Source organism: Vidua macroura, chromosome 3 (genome assembly GCF_024509145.1).
Source record: "Vidua macroura isolate BioBank_ID:100142 chromosome 3, ASM2450914v1, whole genome shotgun sequence".
NCBI classification, from domain to species: Eukaryota; Metazoa; Chordata; class Aves; order Passeriformes; family Viduidae; genus Vidua; species Vidua macroura.
Genome location: NC_071573.1, coordinates 106,218,944 through 106,237,117, shown reverse-complemented (window position 1 = coordinate 106,237,117; position 18,174 = coordinate 106,218,944). Strand labels below are relative to the sequence as shown.

The 18,174-nt window shown below is 38.2% G+C and overlaps 1 protein-coding gene across 1 annotated transcript in view; it reads left to right on the top strand.

Annotated features, from left to right (window-relative positions):
- Positions 1 to 16,881, top strand: part of LOC128804968 (cysteine-rich venom protein LEI1-like) — a 76,843-nt gene extending 59,962 nt beyond the window's left edge. Inside the window, 8 exon segments of the mRNA XM_053973316.1 lie at positions 7,248 to 7,421; positions 10,524 to 10,585; positions 11,887 to 12,006; positions 12,493 to 12,580; positions 13,673 to 13,818; positions 14,550 to 14,644; positions 16,086 to 16,174; positions 16,871 to 16,881. Of these exon segments, the coding sequence (XP_053829291.1) occupies positions 7,248 to 7,421; positions 10,524 to 10,585; positions 11,887 to 12,006; positions 12,493 to 12,580; positions 13,673 to 13,818; positions 14,550 to 14,644; positions 16,086 to 16,174; positions 16,871 to 16,881 (785 nt within the window).
- Positions 16,882 to 18,174: the final 1,293 nt, after the last annotated feature.

Sequence of the window (18,174 nt, the reverse complement as noted above, 5' to 3'; positions counted from 1 at the left end):
AGAGCTGGAAGCATAGCTGAGGCCAGGCAATTTGAACTCATCACACATGAAATAATGGGGATGTGATTCATTTACCTCCATGTAGACATTTAGGGTTATTTTAAGTACTGCAGAATGTCCTACCTTGCCTCCATCTGACACTCCAGAAGGGGAGTCTCCCATAAGTGCTGTGTAATACCTGTTAGTACCATGCATATGTCTCAAATATGCTACAGCAAAATTGGCAACAGACGTCCATGTTTCAGCAACAAAATCCTCTCTTGCGCCTGCACTTCCAACTTCCCTGAGCATTTGGAGACCCCACCTTGCAAGTTGTCACCCAAATAGCACAGAGCAGCGTCAGCCAGTGATGGCACAGAGCAGTGCAGTCTGGTGTGCAATCCAAGATACCCTCATCCCCAGGCAGTGGGAGCACATGGCTCCATGAATGGAGACATTTGTTCCTTCTTTTCCAGCCATGGGGGGGGGGGGGGGTCGTTTTCTTCTCCCAGGTAACCAGCAACAGGACAACAGCACATGGCTTCAGATTGCACCAGGAGAGGTTAGGATTGGGTATTAGGAAAAACTTCTTGATTGGAAGGGTGGCCAGGCATTGGAACAGGCTGCCCAGAGAAGATGTGGGGTCACCAGGCCCAGAGGAATTTAACAGATGTGCAGACATGGCACTGAGGGACATGGTTCAGTAAAAGCCTTGGCAGTGCTGGTTGTTGATCTGAGAGGTCTTTTCCAACTTACATCACATCAATTCTGTGATTCTGTGATTCTTTCAAATAATCCAAGTTTATTCAGTGCTCTCTACACTTAATGCTGAGGACATATCCAGAGAGGATGCTCAGACCCTTCTGGTGCATGTTCAGCATACAAGTTGAGATGTGCATCATGCAGTTCCCCATAATGACATTTTTTTCAAGAAAAGATGAAAGGAAATCCTGGCTTTGTGTGCAGAAGTTGAGTTCCATCTGTGACTGAGCCACAACCTTCCTGGCTATGACAACCAACTCTTTCCCTCTTATTTCCTTCCATCTCATCCTGTAATCAACATTACTTCCCCTTTTCTGAGATTACTTGAGTGGGTACATCCATTGATGTTTATCAAATATGTCCAGAAATATCTTTACCACTGAAATTTTTAGAATCCTTGTCTTGACAGAGAGATAATAGAGTTTCCTCCTGACAATGCTGAACTTTCTCACTTCTCTCCACCTCTCTGTTCCTTCTTACTTTTCTTTGTGATGAACACCGAGAAGCCCCAGTTCATCTCCACAAATTCAGCCTTCATGTAATAACAGAGTTTGCTTTCTCTTCCACAGTTTAGCATTTAGTATTCTCTTCCCCTTGCTCTGGCTCTGACTGAAGCCTACCCTTTCTCAGTCTGTCTTTAAAAGTGTGTCTTTCCCCAGCATGAGAAACCACACAAACCAGAGAGGAGTTGCAGAATTTCTCTGTGAAGAGAAGAACAGAAAAGATGAATTCTCCAGGCATGTTTGTTAGTTATTCCCTTACTTCACCAGAATTTCATCAGAATTTCTGCTACAGTTTAGCCCAGTAAGGTGAGCTTTTAGTATCCTTTTCATTAGTAATTTAAATACAAATAATTAAAATAAAAAGAATTAAGAATATATAAGACTTTAAAAAGGCCATTCAATAATCATGATATGATTACAGGTACTTCTAGGACAACATATGATTTTGTTTAGATGTTAAGTTTGGAATCAAAGGAAACAGGTCCCAGAAATACCTGTTAATTTTCAAAGTCTGCGAAAGGACTCTTCCTCAAATGTAGATGCCCATGGTTATTTAAATTAAATACATTTCAGGTGCATAAATGACCTGTAGAAAGTGGTCTTGATGGTCTTTGCAATATTCTTTTCTTCAGAATGTCTTGTCATCTTTCCTGGTAAAATTTGGTTTTAGGTGGATTCAAAATGGATGTGACTATATAAGCTATCAATGCAGGATATGGCCACAGATATAATGTATAGATTGCAAATACTTACTTCTTAAAAAAATCAAAATGCGCAATTTGGTAGAATTATCTCTATTTCTCCCTTACACTGCTATCACAACTTAATTTTGACACAGAAGTTCTTTAGATCTGTAGGCTGACAAAGTTTATTGTGTATAGAATACCTGACCAAGAAGGTTTACCTTTTATTATCTTTATATGCATAGGATTTAGCATGACAATATTACTTCAAAGCCATTTGGGATTATGTCCAGGTACTTGATAGCAGGATATGATTTCAAACTTAGAAGAAAAGGGAATTAGTCCCAAATATTGTGGAGTTTCTCAATAAAACTGGAAGTACATTGTTCATAGAAATAATTATTGAGCTCCCCAACAGTGGAAAATTTGTGTTTGAACATTTCCTGTGCGTGGTGTTAAGACAAGGCCTTTTTTTGGGAGGCAGATAGAAAAGATTTTGGGGCTTCCCTTTCTGTGACAGGCCACAATGTGTAATTCTGCACTGCCATTAAGGAGGACCTAAATGTGTTCAGTGCCTGGAGAACTACAAGTACTGGGGAAAAACAGATTTGCACTGTGAACAAAATTCTCCTTCTCCAGTGCATTTTCTTCTCTATGTCAAGGAGAGTTAAATAAACACACACAGGGATAAAGAAAAACAGTAATACAGCTTGGCAACAAAATTTTCTGCCACTTAGATACCTGAACAGAGTAAATTTATTTAATCTAATTTTATTTTCTTTATAATGTATATCACTACTCAAACACAAGATATTGCTGCTCTTGTAAGGACTCTTGTTTTAGATTACCTCAGGGTTCGATCAGGTTAAAGACCTGGAAAATCACGTTGGAAAGAAGAAAAACAAGGACTCTACTATTTCAGTGCATCAATCAATGATGAAACTGAATTTTTGAACTTTTCCATGGATGTACTTCACTGATCCATGCTCAAAAAAAGTTATGAAATATATATCAGACATTTATTAAAATCCACAGAATGCTTCTGGTTTTGTTTTTTTTTTTCCCCGGCACAAAAAACTTATCATAAACTTTGCCTTCCATGACATCTAACATTTTCTTCTTGACATTTTAAAATCAGAATTGGTAACAGCAGGCATGCTGGGAATTAACTGTACCAAAGTTCTAAAGGAGACATTATAGAAAAGTGTGGTATGGTATAAGGATGTTACACAGCCTTGCTATACTGCTAAGATAGTGGCAAACAACATCTCACCCTAAACACAGAGACACTTCTTTCAGATAAATTATGCAAATTTAATTTCATTTTTAGCTGCATTTCTCTTGCCATTGCGTGGTTGAGTCAATCCTTGCAACAGAATACTTCTAAATAAATGCAGTCTTGCTAAATGCATTTGCTATGGCAGAAATCTGAAAATACTAAAAAAATTAATCTTCTTCAGAGTCCTGCCGGCTTAGAGTTACTGGCTCTGGGAAGAGCTACAGAAGAGCCCAGGGTTTGTGCCCTCAGTCGAAGTTAAAGATGAAAGAGCAATTGACTCTTGGAAGAACCAGTATGATTTTTAGGATGGAAGTACCAAACCTCAGTGGCTGACTTTGCAATCTGTCTATTCCTAGAGATACAGAGTGGAGCCCTCAGGTTGCTGTTTTCCAAAGTTTTCAGTGTTTCCATCAGTTTACTTGGAGAATTAAAGCCCTGGGAAACACAGAATTGAGGTAGAAATAAAAGATGGGGCATTAAGTTTCTTTAAGGATTGTTAATATAGTTTGGAATCTCCGTAATGGACTCTAAATATTTATCAAGCCATGTAACCTGAGGCTGCATTGAATTACCTCCCTGAGATAAATACAGATGATACATAGAAAAAAACCACACTTTTGTTCAGGCTAATAAAAGAATGATATGCTCTAATAATTGAGAAAAATTTTGTCATATGGAATATGAGAAAAGAATGTGGCTGATTATATCTCAAATTCCAGTGGGAAAACTGCCAAGAAAGTCTTTAAGAGCAATGGATTTATTGACCATCCCATTTGTGTAACAGGAATGGAATTCCAGCTGAGCATCTGGGTTTTCATTTTGTGGTGGACAGAAAATGAGGAAACTCCACCCATTTAGGACTGAGGAACAGAAAAGGAGTATTGTGTTGTAAAGGTAAAAATATCTCAAATGTTTTGACATCTTTAATTCAGGTTTCTGCTTTATTCAATGAAAAGGAATGTCACCCAAGGCTGGTTTCTAAGTAAGATGAACCAGGAAATTACCAACCACTTTAAAGATTTAAAAATAATTTTTAGATTGATAAATTTAGTTTGGCTTAATCCTAATCTATAATAACAATTATTTTTCCTACACTGGAAAAAAGCTAATTTCTTTCGCCTCTAATTCTTTCTCTTCAACCACGAAGTAGAAAAATACCAGGAGCATTTAGATATCTGGAGACTGCCTCCCACATACAAAATAACTCCACAGAGTGGAGTTTCAGAGGCATTTTTGACATTTATTCTTAGTCAGGGTCACTGTGTGGCCAACAAGAACAGAACAATACTTTGAGAAGTTAATTTACTAAGATGGGAGTCTAAGATAGGAAAACAGAAAAGTGTCTCTGTCTATTGAACATTGAGAGAATCTGGACACCTATATTGTGTTAGATATGTATCAGCTGGGCGTCTAAAGATAGAGGAATCTAAATAATTTATATAGTTTATTAGTGCTTTTTGTTCTTGCAGTGATAGGGTTAGAACCCTGCCCTGGGAACTCTAGAAGATGCTGTATAAATAAGAATGGGCAGATGCTTTTTCTCCTAGATATTGGATGCCTGGATACAAAATAAAAGAGGGATACAGATAAATAGGAATATTAAATGGAGAAAATAAAACCAAAATAGGCTTGATCTATATATAAGACAATATCCACAGACTAGATCTAGCTTACTGCACTGAAATATTTCATGGGCATCAAAATAAAGAAAATCCAGATGAAACTGCAAATGTTTATTGATCATTTTCCCATAACAAAACAAAAGATGTTGAAGATATACCAGTTAACAGGTTAAATTCATCACCAGGCACTGAAGGAATCATGGTCAAAATCAGAAAACTGGGTGAAAGATGAATGTCAGGAGACAAAGAGGGGCCCTACATACCTGAAAAATGGAAACAGCAGCTTATGACTAATGAGACAGAGCTGGCATGAAAATTTAAAGACAAGGAATTGTATTCTTATTAGCAATGCCAGGCATAAAGAGTGACTATAAATGCCTGAGACTTGATGGGATTTGCTATAGAAGTGAGGTTTACATAATCAACCAGTTTGCAGGTGATGCAAACCTTGAAAGGAGGGGCTCCTACAGCATGTGGTTGAGTTGCTGTTCAGAGGGACCTCAACAGGCTGGAGAAATGATCTTTTGAGGTCCCTTCCAACCTGAGATGTTCTGTGATTCTATGAAAATAAACTATGAGAACAACCTATGAGGTGTCGTGACAGAATATTTGCAGAAATGTTGTCAGGGGATAGGTTGTTGCTCTGAATAATTCCCTCAGGTTTATAGGCAGCTCTTACACTTGAGTGGGGAGCTGATTCACGAGGTCTCGGTGTATATTAGGCAGAGGGATGACTGACAAACATAACAGGATATAGTCTTTGTCCTGTGATCCATTTCTCACTGATCACATGCATAGAACTTTTCATTAGCAATGGTTATAATGATTATGCTAATAACACTTGTTTTCTCATACAGCAATTAGAGGTTCCCACTGTAATGTGTTGAACTGTTGTATCTGTCAACAAATAGAATAAGATGCCTCACTTTGTTCCTCTCCAGTGTAAGCAACATAAAAATCACACAACCTCAGGATAGTTTTGGTTGCACAGGATCTTGAAGCTCCTCTAGTCCAACACCATGTTCAACCTCAAGTCTGTGTTGTAAAAGCGTCAATCTCTGCCTTCTCCCTTTCCAACACAGCAGCCCTTTGCTGGGCTTACTCTGCTAAAGCCTTTCTTGTACTGGGGACTCTAAAACTCTAAAAGCAGTCCCAACACCATTTCGGAATTGCTCAAAACTGGGTTTAATCACTATTTTCAGTTTGTGCACTATGCAGTGGATAATGCAGTGCAGTTCATTGTCATGATAACTCTTGTGCAACTTCTCATAGAATCATTTACATTGGAAAAGACCTCTCAGATCATCCCTGCCCATGGTGGGAGGCTTGGAAGTAAAAGGTCCCTTCCAACCCAAATCATTCTATGATCAAGTCCAACCCCCAATGTATTTATGTAGAGCTGTTCCCTCGACAATTGGTGTCTCTCAATTGTTTGCTTTCAGATCTTTTCTGTCAAATCACAGCTCCAGCTTTTTGAGATTCATCTGAATTATAGCCTTTTTATCCAGCATATGGACTGCTCCCTGCAGTTTGGTGTCAACCCCAAACTTGCTGACAGTGTGATTCTCTCCACATAATTACAAACCAACAATCACCCCATAGTCATTTCATCTGGCAGAGCCAAGGTGCTGCTTTCCCAGGTGTGGAAAAGCAAAGACCTGTTCTGAAGGCACAACATGATTTCTCAGGGAGGAGCTGAGTAACTATGAAGAGGGGCGATCTGAATTGAAATAGTAAAACAGCAACCTTTGATATAAAAGCAGACAATGACAGCTGCTCTGGTCAGCAATTACTGAAGATTGAATGTGGACAGAAGCAGTCAGTGCACACACAAAAAGCCCTTCTGATCTGGCAGACCCCATGTACCCGGAAATGCCAAAACAAATACGTGTTTTAATGTTAGTGCACATGGTAATCTTTCAATCTTTATCCAATATTGATTAAAAATATAAATTACAGAAACATCCTTGTCTCCTCTTTTGGCTTTTACACTATAGGACCAATGTAAAGAAGCCACAGCATGAACAGGAACTTGGCCCAAGACTTTTTAAACTCCCATGGAAAAATCAATGGGCAAGATTCCATCTTGGTTACAACAATGTCAGTCTGGAGGCATTGTTTAAAAAATTAATAATAATAATAATAATAATAATAATAATAATAATAAACTCAGTAGCTAGCTGAGTTTATTTGCATTGCTGGAGATTAGGATCAAATGTTACTACAATTGGATGTGTCAATCATTAGCAGAGAGCGTTGTACCTGGCCTGCCCATTGACTGAAAATTCCAAATTTAAGATGTAATGCATCAAAAAATAATTTCAGAGTATTCCATCTATTCCAGTACAAGAAGTAAGAGGAAACTAAAATGGAAGACAAGAAAACAACCTCCTTTTTGGATGAATTTAAGCTTGAAAAGTATGCTGTTCTATCTGGTCACTATGTGAGTTTTGTAATATTTGTGACGTTGAATCACCTTGTCATATCAGGAAACAGGAGAGCTATAAATCACCCTCCAGTGAAGAATTCCAGCCAATTCCACAACTACCTGATGAAGGATAGAAGAAACTTCTGATCTTTGTGGAAACAAAAGGTAGGATTCACCTTGATTCATTGGCTTAAATTATTGTGATTTTTTTATGTATTAAAATAGAACCTATCATCAGAAGACTTTTTGAAAAATTAGTCACAGAAGAGGATTTTATTCAGTGAAAAATAAGGTTTAAATAGGGAATAGTGTAACATGAGCTAAAACAAAAAGGTAGAGAAAATGGATGAACAATTAAAAATACCAGAAATGCCACCTGTATCAAGAGAGCAGCATCTTTGTAAATTATACGTACGTAGGAAAAGGAGCAGAGACACAGTAAAACACATTGAATGGAATATATATTCACCTCAGTAAGTTCTATTGGTTCATGTTTCCATCACCACCTATTTTCAGAGTGGGAAAATTACCACCCTGTTTAATTGACTCCTCTTCTGCAAAGTGGTGCTAAGTAGCCATTGTGCAATAATGCTGCACAAGTGCAATAACAGAAACTTTATTCTATTTCAAGTCTTCTTCAAGGATAATAAACAATAATTGGGACTTTTTTTGTAATGGTTATCCAATTAAATGAATAATTTAGGATACACCTTTTTATTTTTTATTTTAGAAGGAGAGACGGGAAAAACATATTCTCATGAGTTTGCCTAACTCATACAAACTAGGGATGCTAAAGCACCATCTTTCAGCGGCAGATCCTGGTATACAGATGGATTTGCAGGAAAGTCAGCAAGACTTGGCACATGTCCTGATTTATGTTTGATTGAGGGGGAGCAGGGGAGGGGGAGAGAGAGACTGATTTTAGGACTGGTGCCTAGAAATTAATGCAGAGCAATTAAATTTACATCTCATAAACTGTAAGCATTTGGTTGAAATCAGTGGGATTGCCAAAAGTATGTTAATATCTTGGAGTGGGAAACCCACTGGGTCTTAAAAAGCATTCCAATGGCATTTTGATACTTGTATCATGTACTAAATTACCAATTATATTTAATTGTAAGTTAATTCATAGAAAATATTACAGTGAATGAATACTTTGCCCATGTCTCTAAGTTAGCTTCTTCAGGTTGGTTTGCAAAATAGAAAGCTTCATAATTTCAGTGAAGAGTTTTTTCCTTTAATATGTTCTATGCACAAAAAGAGTTGCTTTCTACTTGCATCTCATGATGTTTTGCACTCAAAAGGCATATTTTTGCTTGTAACTTGTGTACAGCTAAAAATAGCTGAAATACCATTTACTTTCTAGTTAGAAGTTAAGTGAAAAACACCTTTTTTTCATTATAATGGGAGTATAACCTTTTGTTGCTAAGCACCTAAGTCAGACAAAGTGCAAAGTTTTGTAACAACTCTGAGAAATACATGTTAGAGAAATTAATAAGAAAAACATTCTGTGATTCTAAAGCATTTCAAGGAGGCACAGGTGATGTCAAAATTAAAAGTAAGAGACATAAACCAGTACTAAGAACAGGAGATCAATGACTTATTCTGTTAAGTATCCATATGTTTTCCCCTGGATCAACTGGATCTTCCCTCAAATACAAGTGCTTGGAATAAGCCACCCTATTTTGAAGGCTGTGAGAGTTTAATTGGATAGATGTGACCAGTCTTTCCAGTTTTTTGGCCTCTGAGCTCCAGCTGCCCACAGTCACAGTCCGTGGGCTTTGTTTGTTTAGCAGAGCTGGAGCAGCATCCCTGCCTAAGGCTGGGCACTGTGGGTCACCCCCAGCACAAGGTAAGAGGCTGATGAAGAACTGGGGCCTTGCTGGAAAAAAATAGTTTTTCTTAACCACGTGTTCTCCACAAGTACCAGTGTTCTCCAGAGCACTCTGTGTTTTATATAAACTGGTTGCCTCGAGGCAAAGGGGCTTTGCTGAATATGAAAGGATCAGCAAACCCTACTGGCCTCTCCCCAAGAATAATTTAAAACTAAAATCAGCAGCCCTTCTAAACCAAACAAGGTAAGCTAATAATATACCTCTGTGGTAACATGCCCATAAATTCCCTCGGAGTGGGAGGCTGGGAAAATTGCCAGAACAAGTAAATTCCACTCTAGTCACCTGCTTGCCTGCCAGAGGTAGGTGAGCAGAAACAAGCTAGATGTAATTTGTGTGACTGATTGCAGATACCTGAACTTTGCAGTGACCTCCCTGGTTGCTTGAGTGGTGTTTGAGCCTCCCAGGCAAGTGGAGTCTTGGAGTCCAGGGTCTGGTGTATGCTTCTTCAATTAGAATCAGAAATTTGTAGAATAACCTGAGTTAGATGGGACCCACAAGGATCATCAAAGTCCTACTCCTGGCCCCGCATAGGAAAAACCAAGAATCACAATGTTAGAGAAGGCTCTAATTTCTGTTGTCATTGCTTGTAAGATAATAAAGAATTGTCTTAAAACAGATAAAAACAACAACAACAACAAAAAAAAATCCTCCTGAATCAGGTCTTTCCCAGTTCTACTCCAGCTCACATGCAAGATTTCATAGTGCTGGTCATCAAGCTTTGAACAGTTTTTGGATTTTGACTCCTACACCTGACTGTAAAGATCAGATGGACTCAGTCTCTAATTCCCTTTTCAACCAAAGCACTCCAGTCAGAGCAGGCAAAGGGGAGGAGGGGAATTTTCAGATTCACCAAAGCACAGGAACAGGCTGAGAGCAGCATCCCATCCCATTCTGCAGTTTGAAAATGAGCAACAGGCTTCCTGCAGGAAGGGCAGAAAAAGTACCTGTGAATACCTGTGAAGATATTCCATCAGGGCTACAGCAGGAAGTATGAGATGTAAAAAGCAGTTGATTCATAGAAATTTGGAAATGGAGAGAGAGAATTGATTTTATTATTTTAGTTCTAAAAATGGATGAGGAAGGAAGGAAGGAAGTTTGGAAGGAAGTTTGGAAGGAAGGAAGGAAGTTTGGAAGGAAGTTTGGAAGTTTGGAAGTTTGGAAGTTTGGAAGTTTGGAAGTTTGGAAGTTTGGAAGTTTGGAAGGAAGGAAGGAAGGAAGGAAGGAAGGAAGGAAGGAAGGAAGGAAGGAAGGAAGGAAGGAAGGAAGGAACTTGAGCAAAAGCCAGCAAACACACAGGAGAAAAATGTATTTTGTATTCAGAGAAATGAAAGCTTCGTAAAAGAAAATTAATTTCTCATTCTCACCTTTTCAGACATGATTCTGCCAGTGGTGTTCCTGTGTCTCACAGCTGTGCTGCCTCCATCCACTGGACAGGTAGAATACATATCTCTTATTTGTAAAATTCAGGTGGGCCCTGAGGCACTTGTAGACTGACTGAATATGGCTTTTCCTATGTACACCAAACATATGCAGAAAGAGTTTGATGAGACTTTTAGGATGTGGAAAGCCTTTATTCTTGAAGTAATAGATATAGGATCTGGAAAGCGTTTATCCTTGAAGTCTGCTTCATTTCAAAGCACTTGTCTGGTTCCACATTTGCATAAAAAAACATCTAAAGATCCACATTACTTGTATTTTCCAGAAGTTTCTATACACAAATCCAATAATCTGGACCTCTTAAAGATCAAGTACTTTTCCCATGAATTCCACACAGGTTTACAGATATCATTTACTTACCTCCCTTCCTTTCTCATCCTACTGGTCCTGAGGTATTGCCTCTCCCTTTGCTCACAATCCCATCCACTCAGCCCATATCCCTGATTTCCCTCCATCAGCCAAATTAACACTTTGAATGCACACACAGAGTGGTTCCTCCCAACCCAGACTTAGTCTGAAATCTGTAGTTTGCTACTTCTGCATCATGTGACCGATGGCTTGACTGCATTTCCCCCTAATTCTTCAATTTCTCCTCTCAATGCTGCAGTCTAGACTAGTTGAGAATGCATGTAAAGACGAGGCTGAGTTCTTCACATGGCTATTTTTTAATTAGAGAACATGTGAAAAGCATGAGAAATTTTATCAGTTATGACAGAATTGGAAGAAAATCTATGGCATGAAAGGTATAAACATTTCCTGTTCAGTGGGATGTCCTGATGAAGTACCACAAGAGGCTTGAGATGATCCTGTGATTAAACAACAGATTTCTTCAATAGAAAAACATTGATAGGAATGTTTAAAACAAGACAGAAGAGAAACACATCATAAACACAATTCATACATTCTGATGATTTTTAGATACTCTTGCCACGAAACCTCATTAGGAAATTATTATATTGGTAAATAAGTCTGGTTCTGTTAACTAAATGTACGAATCTACAGGCACAGAGGCATTCCAGGATATCTCAGTCCTCCACAGAGGGTTAGAAGATAGAATACAGGAATCTGTGTTATTACTGCTAACCTCTACACTGTGGAACCACTGAAATGCTGCTCCACATGGAAGCACCCCTGGAGACACTTAGGAGACAAAGAGGACCACAGTCCTTCCTCCCCCACTGGGATTATCTCCTTGGTTGATAATAAAATTTTGATATTTTAATATTTCCTACACAGGATGCAGTATCAGAAATGCAGCTTTTTTTTTTTTTTTTGCTTTTTTTTTTTTTTCACTTTAGGAAACTGCAGCTCTCAGTGCTCTGTCAAACAGCAGAGCAGAGCAGCAAAAGTTGATTGTTGACAGACATAATGCCCTCAGGAGAGGAGTAAAACCAACTGCCAGCAACATGATGAAGATGGTAAGTTTTTGTGCTGTAAATCTATTTTTAATGTGTAGTGGACTCTATGAGAGATACAAGACTATATTCAGGGTCACATTATTTTATTTAGCCACAGATTCCTTCTCCAGACCTTTTCTAAGGATTGAGCACAGCCAGCATCCAGAGAAACATAAGGCTGGGCAGGTGGAAGAAAAAAACTGGAAAATTTGGGGGTGTATCAACAGTAATGTCTCTTGTGAAGTAAAATTAAAAGGAGAAGAAAGATTCATAGCAAAATTAATTTATTTCTGATGCATTCTTCATCAGGCTTCACAGTTTCTGTTCCCATGGTGCACAGTAACTTTGCTCCTACCTCCCTCTTCCCTCAAAAAATAGGATGAAAAAGATTTTGCATTTTACTTTTTTTCTTATTTAAATGTAATTTCTAAATATTGCTCCTTTATGAGGGGTATGTATGAGAGGTTATTCATGGATATGTGACAGATATTTTCTTCTTTCGTTAAGGAATGGTGTCCTGCAGCAGCAGAGAATGCCCAAAACTGGGCCAATCAATGTACTTTAAGGCACAGTCCTCCTAATCTGAGGAGAACCAGTAAGTGAAGCATTAGTGGAACTGAGCAACATCACATGTTATTGATGTGGCCAGTTTGGGGTTTTGCTTGCTGGGGGGAAATGAGATGCAATTTTAATTCCATACTGATTTTTTTTTTTTTTTTTGCCATGTGACAAAGGGAAATTTCTAGGTAAAAATCTGCCCAGCAAGTGAGAAAAGTTCAGTGCCATTCTCATCCCAGTTTTACATAGGTATATCCCATTTCTACAGCAGATGAAAAAATTAAATCATAGTGATAAAGCATATTCTCCTAAAATATCTATCCAAAAACCCAAATCTAGAGATCTAGAGCCAGTTAAGTGCAGAAACCAGTTTACATGTGCTGGTTTGAATTGTCTGGAAAGAAAGGGGCAATAGGCAAAGGTGTAAAACTGGCTGGTGGTGCTAAGCATAGTTTCTCAGACCAGACTTAGAGTTTTTAAATCCCCTGGCAAATTACAACCTAAAACCGTCTTTGAGGTTCAGATTAACACTTCAGTCGGTCACTGGATACTGAATTTACAGCTGTACCATGTTAACAGCCCAGGATGCTGTTGACTGACTTCTGCCCACACCACATCTAAGATATGGACAGTCCTGTCAATATTTTTTCCTAAAATTCAAATCCTCTGTTTTTTGCCAGGGTGAATCCCATTTGAGGACCAATGCAGTGGGGTTAGACCTGAATAAAAACAGTAGATAAGGGCAGTAGTGACACTTTATTTTGTGCCAGGAGTAAAATTTGGATTATTGGGATTTTCCCAAGATTACTGGGCTGTGACCTGGGTAATGCTTATGTTGGCAACTTCCAAATAGCAAAATTACAGCCATGAATCTGTGCAGGTGTTCCTGCAGAATGTCTGCCAACAACCAACCACCAGCCAAACAGGCCATGCTGCAAACTGGCCAAGTGACACCTTCAGAATTTACAAAGGGTGATGTCACTCAACTGGAAAAAAACAACATCCTGCTGCCCTATTTAGGATAAGAATGCCTATGGAAATTGTCCCACCTTTTGCTGGTTTGTTTTGTTGGTTTTTTTTTCTCATGCGTGGATTCTCTATGCATTTCTCAGCACCACTCTCTTTTCAGATGTACTGTGTGGTGAAAATCTCTTCATGTCCTCTGCCCCGTTCTCATGGTCAGATGTTCTTCAGGCCTGGTACAATGAGGAGAAGAATTTTGAATATGGAACTGGGGCAAAAACAACAGGTGCAATGTTTGGCCATTACACTCAGGTAGATGTATTTTTTATATATATATTTATATTTCAGGCTCAACAAGTAAATGTTAGCTAAGCAAGTTTTACCTCTCATCTTTAAAGGATATAAATACAATGGAGATATGGGAGTTATTCTAACAAAAACAAGATGAAAAAAAATCAAAGGAACAGAATTAGAATGAAAATAAGAGGTAAAGTAACAAAATTAAAATGGAAATAATGGTCTAAGTGTATGTAGGAGTAAAGATATTGGTATTTCAAGACTTCAGGAAGAAACAACTTAATTGTTTAGCATCTGAGAATTGCCCAGATGCTGGAAAAACAGGGTTATTAAAGTATCAGCAAGGAAATATAAACAGGTTTGTTGTAGTCAACAAAGTTCTTTTGACTCAGAGGAGCTGGACAATGGCTTATCCTAAACTTCCATGGTAACTGCACAAAATACAGGATACAAAATTTTACATCATCATTCCTACATTGACAGTTTCAATTGAATGAAGACAGAAATACAAAATCAAAGGTTTTAGAAACATTTGTCTTGAATTATTACTGTTCTATCCCCAATATTCTTTGGTTAAATAGGGGTGAAGGCAGATTTTCAATAAAATGGGGCTCATATTTTTAATACAAAAGGTAAATGAAGTGACTTAACATCATTGCAAACATTTCTGTGATGCATATTGTATTTAAATGATTTTCAAATGTATATTTTTCATATTCCCATTATTTTTATTCTTATGCTTACAGATGGTTTGGCACAATTCTTATAAAATTGGATGTGGTTTCGCTTTCTGCAGCAACACTACGTACAGTTACTTTTATGTCTGCCAGTACTGCCCCGCGTACGTATTGATTCTGATTTTGGTACTTATTACATTGCCAAAATAAGTCAGAAGTTAGAGAAATTTGTATCAAGGCACATCACCAATAGCTGAGAAACAGGTTTGAAGACTGTATTAGGAATATGAAAGGACAGAAATATATTCATGAAAAGAGTTGTCAAACAAGAAAAACCATAAAATATATAAAAGACACTGATTTTCAGATTAAATATCACTTGCCTAAAAATCCTAACTTTCATAATAGTTAATTAGAAATATTTTGCACATTCTACTTGAAATGTCAGTACAGAAAGGCATACCAATATGTACAGCACAGTGAAGACTATAGTTAATACCAAAAACCTTTAATGGGAATGTTAAGGTAAAGTGATGATTTCAAATAGTGCCTAAAATTAATTTCCACATTCACAATATCTTGTTGTGGGTTTACCTTGACTGACCACCAGTGGATCACCCAGCCTCTCTGACTCTTCTCAATAGGATGGATTAATTAAATAATATGGCAAAAAATTCACGGGTCAGGATGAGGTCAGGGAAGTTCACTCACCACTTACTGTCATGGAAAAAAGAGACTCATTTTGCGAAAATTAAGTTCATTTGTGACTAATCAAATCAGACTAGGGTAATAAGAAGTAAAACCAAATCTAAAGCACCTTCTACCAGCCCCCACCTTCTTCCCAAGCTCAGCTTGACTCCTGATTTTCTTTACCTCCTCCCCCTCAGCAGCACAATGGGATGGGACTGGGCACTCTGGTCAGTTCATCATGTGCCATTTCTGTCACTCCTTCCTCCCCATGCTCTTCCTCCACTCTGTTGTGGGGTCCTTCTCACAGGAGTCCTCCATGAACTTCAGTGTTGGAAGGACCCACATTCCTTTGGATTGGAATGCTGTAATGTGTGTCCCCCACAGGGTCACAAGTCCAGTCAGGAGCCTGATCCAGTGAAGGCTTCCCATGGGATCACAGCCTCCTTCAGGCATCCTCCTGCTCCAGTGTGGGTCCTCCACAGGTTGCAGGTGGATCTTTGCATCCCCATGGACATCCATGGGCAGCAGGGACACAGCTGCCTCTCCATGGGCTGCACCAGGGAACCTCAGATTTACCCTCCCTTGAATGTGTTATCACAGAGCCACAATCACCATCACATGGGTCCAACTTGGAGCTGGGCAGCACTGGCCCTGTCTGGAGCAGAGACAGCCTCTGGTGTCTTCTTACAAAAGCCACCCCTGCAAATTCCTCCCCCTCTCTGTCCACTGCCAAAGCATTTCCAAATAAACCCAGCACACATGAAAAAATTGACATATAACCAAGGACCGAGTGTAAATGTAGCAGTAAATTACATAAGTAACTGAGTGTAAATCTAAACATCTTTACTGATTAGTTTTCCTCTTAGATATGGTGCAGGGACTTCACAGCTGATGTTGGTAACATTGATGTTTCAGGGGAAACCTAATAAGTTCAATGAAGACACCCTACAAGGAAGGAGAGCCCTGTGGGGATTGCCCCAGTGCTTGTGAGGATGGATTATGCAGTAAGTTCCAAGCATTTTAATTGTGACCTGGGTAAAGTTGATGCTTAAAAAAGACCCCTATACAACAATTAATTTATGCAAACTGATTTTTAAAAAAAAATATTTGCTGAAATACTAGGCCAAAAGCACTATCAGAGAATTACATTTCACCATGCTGTCTGCTTTACTTAGCTGAGATAACACTTTTCCATGCCCAGGAGAGATAAATCTCATCCTTGAACCTAAGAAATTCTAGGGAAGGAGGGGACTTCTTTACCTTTTTTTTTTTTTCTTCTTCATCCTTTAAACAATGGTGGCAAATCAAATAGAAGTAGCAGCACACTTGATAAGAGCAAGTGGCAAACCTGAGTTTTTAGAATTCTAATAGGAAATAAAAACATATGGGCTGAGTCTCACAATGCAAGATTTAATTCATATCTTCTGTTATTGAATTAACCAAATTCTCATCACAGGCTGTAGCATAAAGAAAGAAAGCTTTAAAATGCCTTTATGGATAAGTAAAAAATCTCCTTGAGAATGCCACTTATTTTCTATGTGTGGTCAAATTAGTGGTTGGGATGCTGCTGGGGAGTAAATAGCAACAGAGAAGAAAACATTAAAGAGAAAATAATGTTGATGAAAAATTATTCTGAAAGGACATGATGTGGGTTTTCACTTCCCACTCATGATTAATTTTGTGTTTCAAATCATTTTCAGCCAAGCCTTGAAAGTTTGAAGATGCTTTTTTCCAACACTCCTGGCAAAGTGTCCAGGATGTGCCCAGAGCTTCATCAAGTCCACTGCTCTTCTGTCAATGCAAAACTGAAATAAAATAACAGGCTCAACTTCTACCTTCCTGGATATCCAACTCCTTAATGAATTCTTCCACAACCACTGATTCCATCCTGCCTCTCCAACATATGCAGAAGGACTGACTTCAGTACAGTGACTCACACAGGAAAAATCTGGAGCATGATGTACATATTCTATTTATATAATGGTCTAGAGCATGGTAGAAATCTTAATTTAAATTTGTTGTTTGTTTGCCAGATTTATTTAATTATTAGCTTTTCTCATCTTTCTTTTCCCAGAATGTTATCTAATAAACATTTTCGAAAGGTCTGTGTTTCCATATGTTTATTATGTTCTTGGCATACATGGATAGTGCTTGGTCATGTAACTGCTTTTAACTTGATTGAAAATTTAAACTATTATTAACAGGACCAGAAGATAAACAGGATTGCTTGAAATATGTAATTCTTAAAAGAAATTAGGAGAGAAGAGCAGTTTCCTGTAGATCTATTCTGGTTTAGAATCTGTTGCTGACATATGTTCTACTGTAAAATGCTCAGTTGTGAAAAAACACAAAAAATACCCCCAAAAACCAAACCAAATGTAGTTAATTTAAATTAAGAATCCTGTTTATAGTGTAAGATTGCATTTAAATACAGGTGACCAAACCTGCCTTTTAAAGAAAAAGGACTGTCTGAGAAAAGGGCTTAATTCACAATAACAGATAGTCAAAAGGGGGAAGATCCCTGCATTTGGAAACTTTGTTTTCCATAACAAGTAGACATGTGTTTCAAATTTTTTAATAACTTCTTTTGCTGTATCAGTCATTAAATTACTCATTTTTCACTGACCAGTTCATCATAATTTTCATTCTTTCTTATTACCATGAAATAAAATTCTCTAAACTGCACCAAAGTTGTGACTTTATTAGCATTAGGTGTTGAAGGGAGCCTAAATATTTAACAGGTTATGTGAGAAGATTTCCTAAGCAAAACCAGAAGTCAGGCAAGCAACCCTCCATCAGACTCCCTTTCAGAGAGAAATAACAATTAGCATAAATAACCTGCAATCCCCACTTGGTGACCTTTGGGATACAGGTGTTTTTTCTGTGCAGTTAACAATGGGGTAAAATATTATTTCAGTCTCACCTTACAAAGGTTGCACATTCCAGTCCCCTTTTAGTAAGGAAGCTGCTGTCATAATTAAGATTTCAAGTCTCAGAGCCCTTG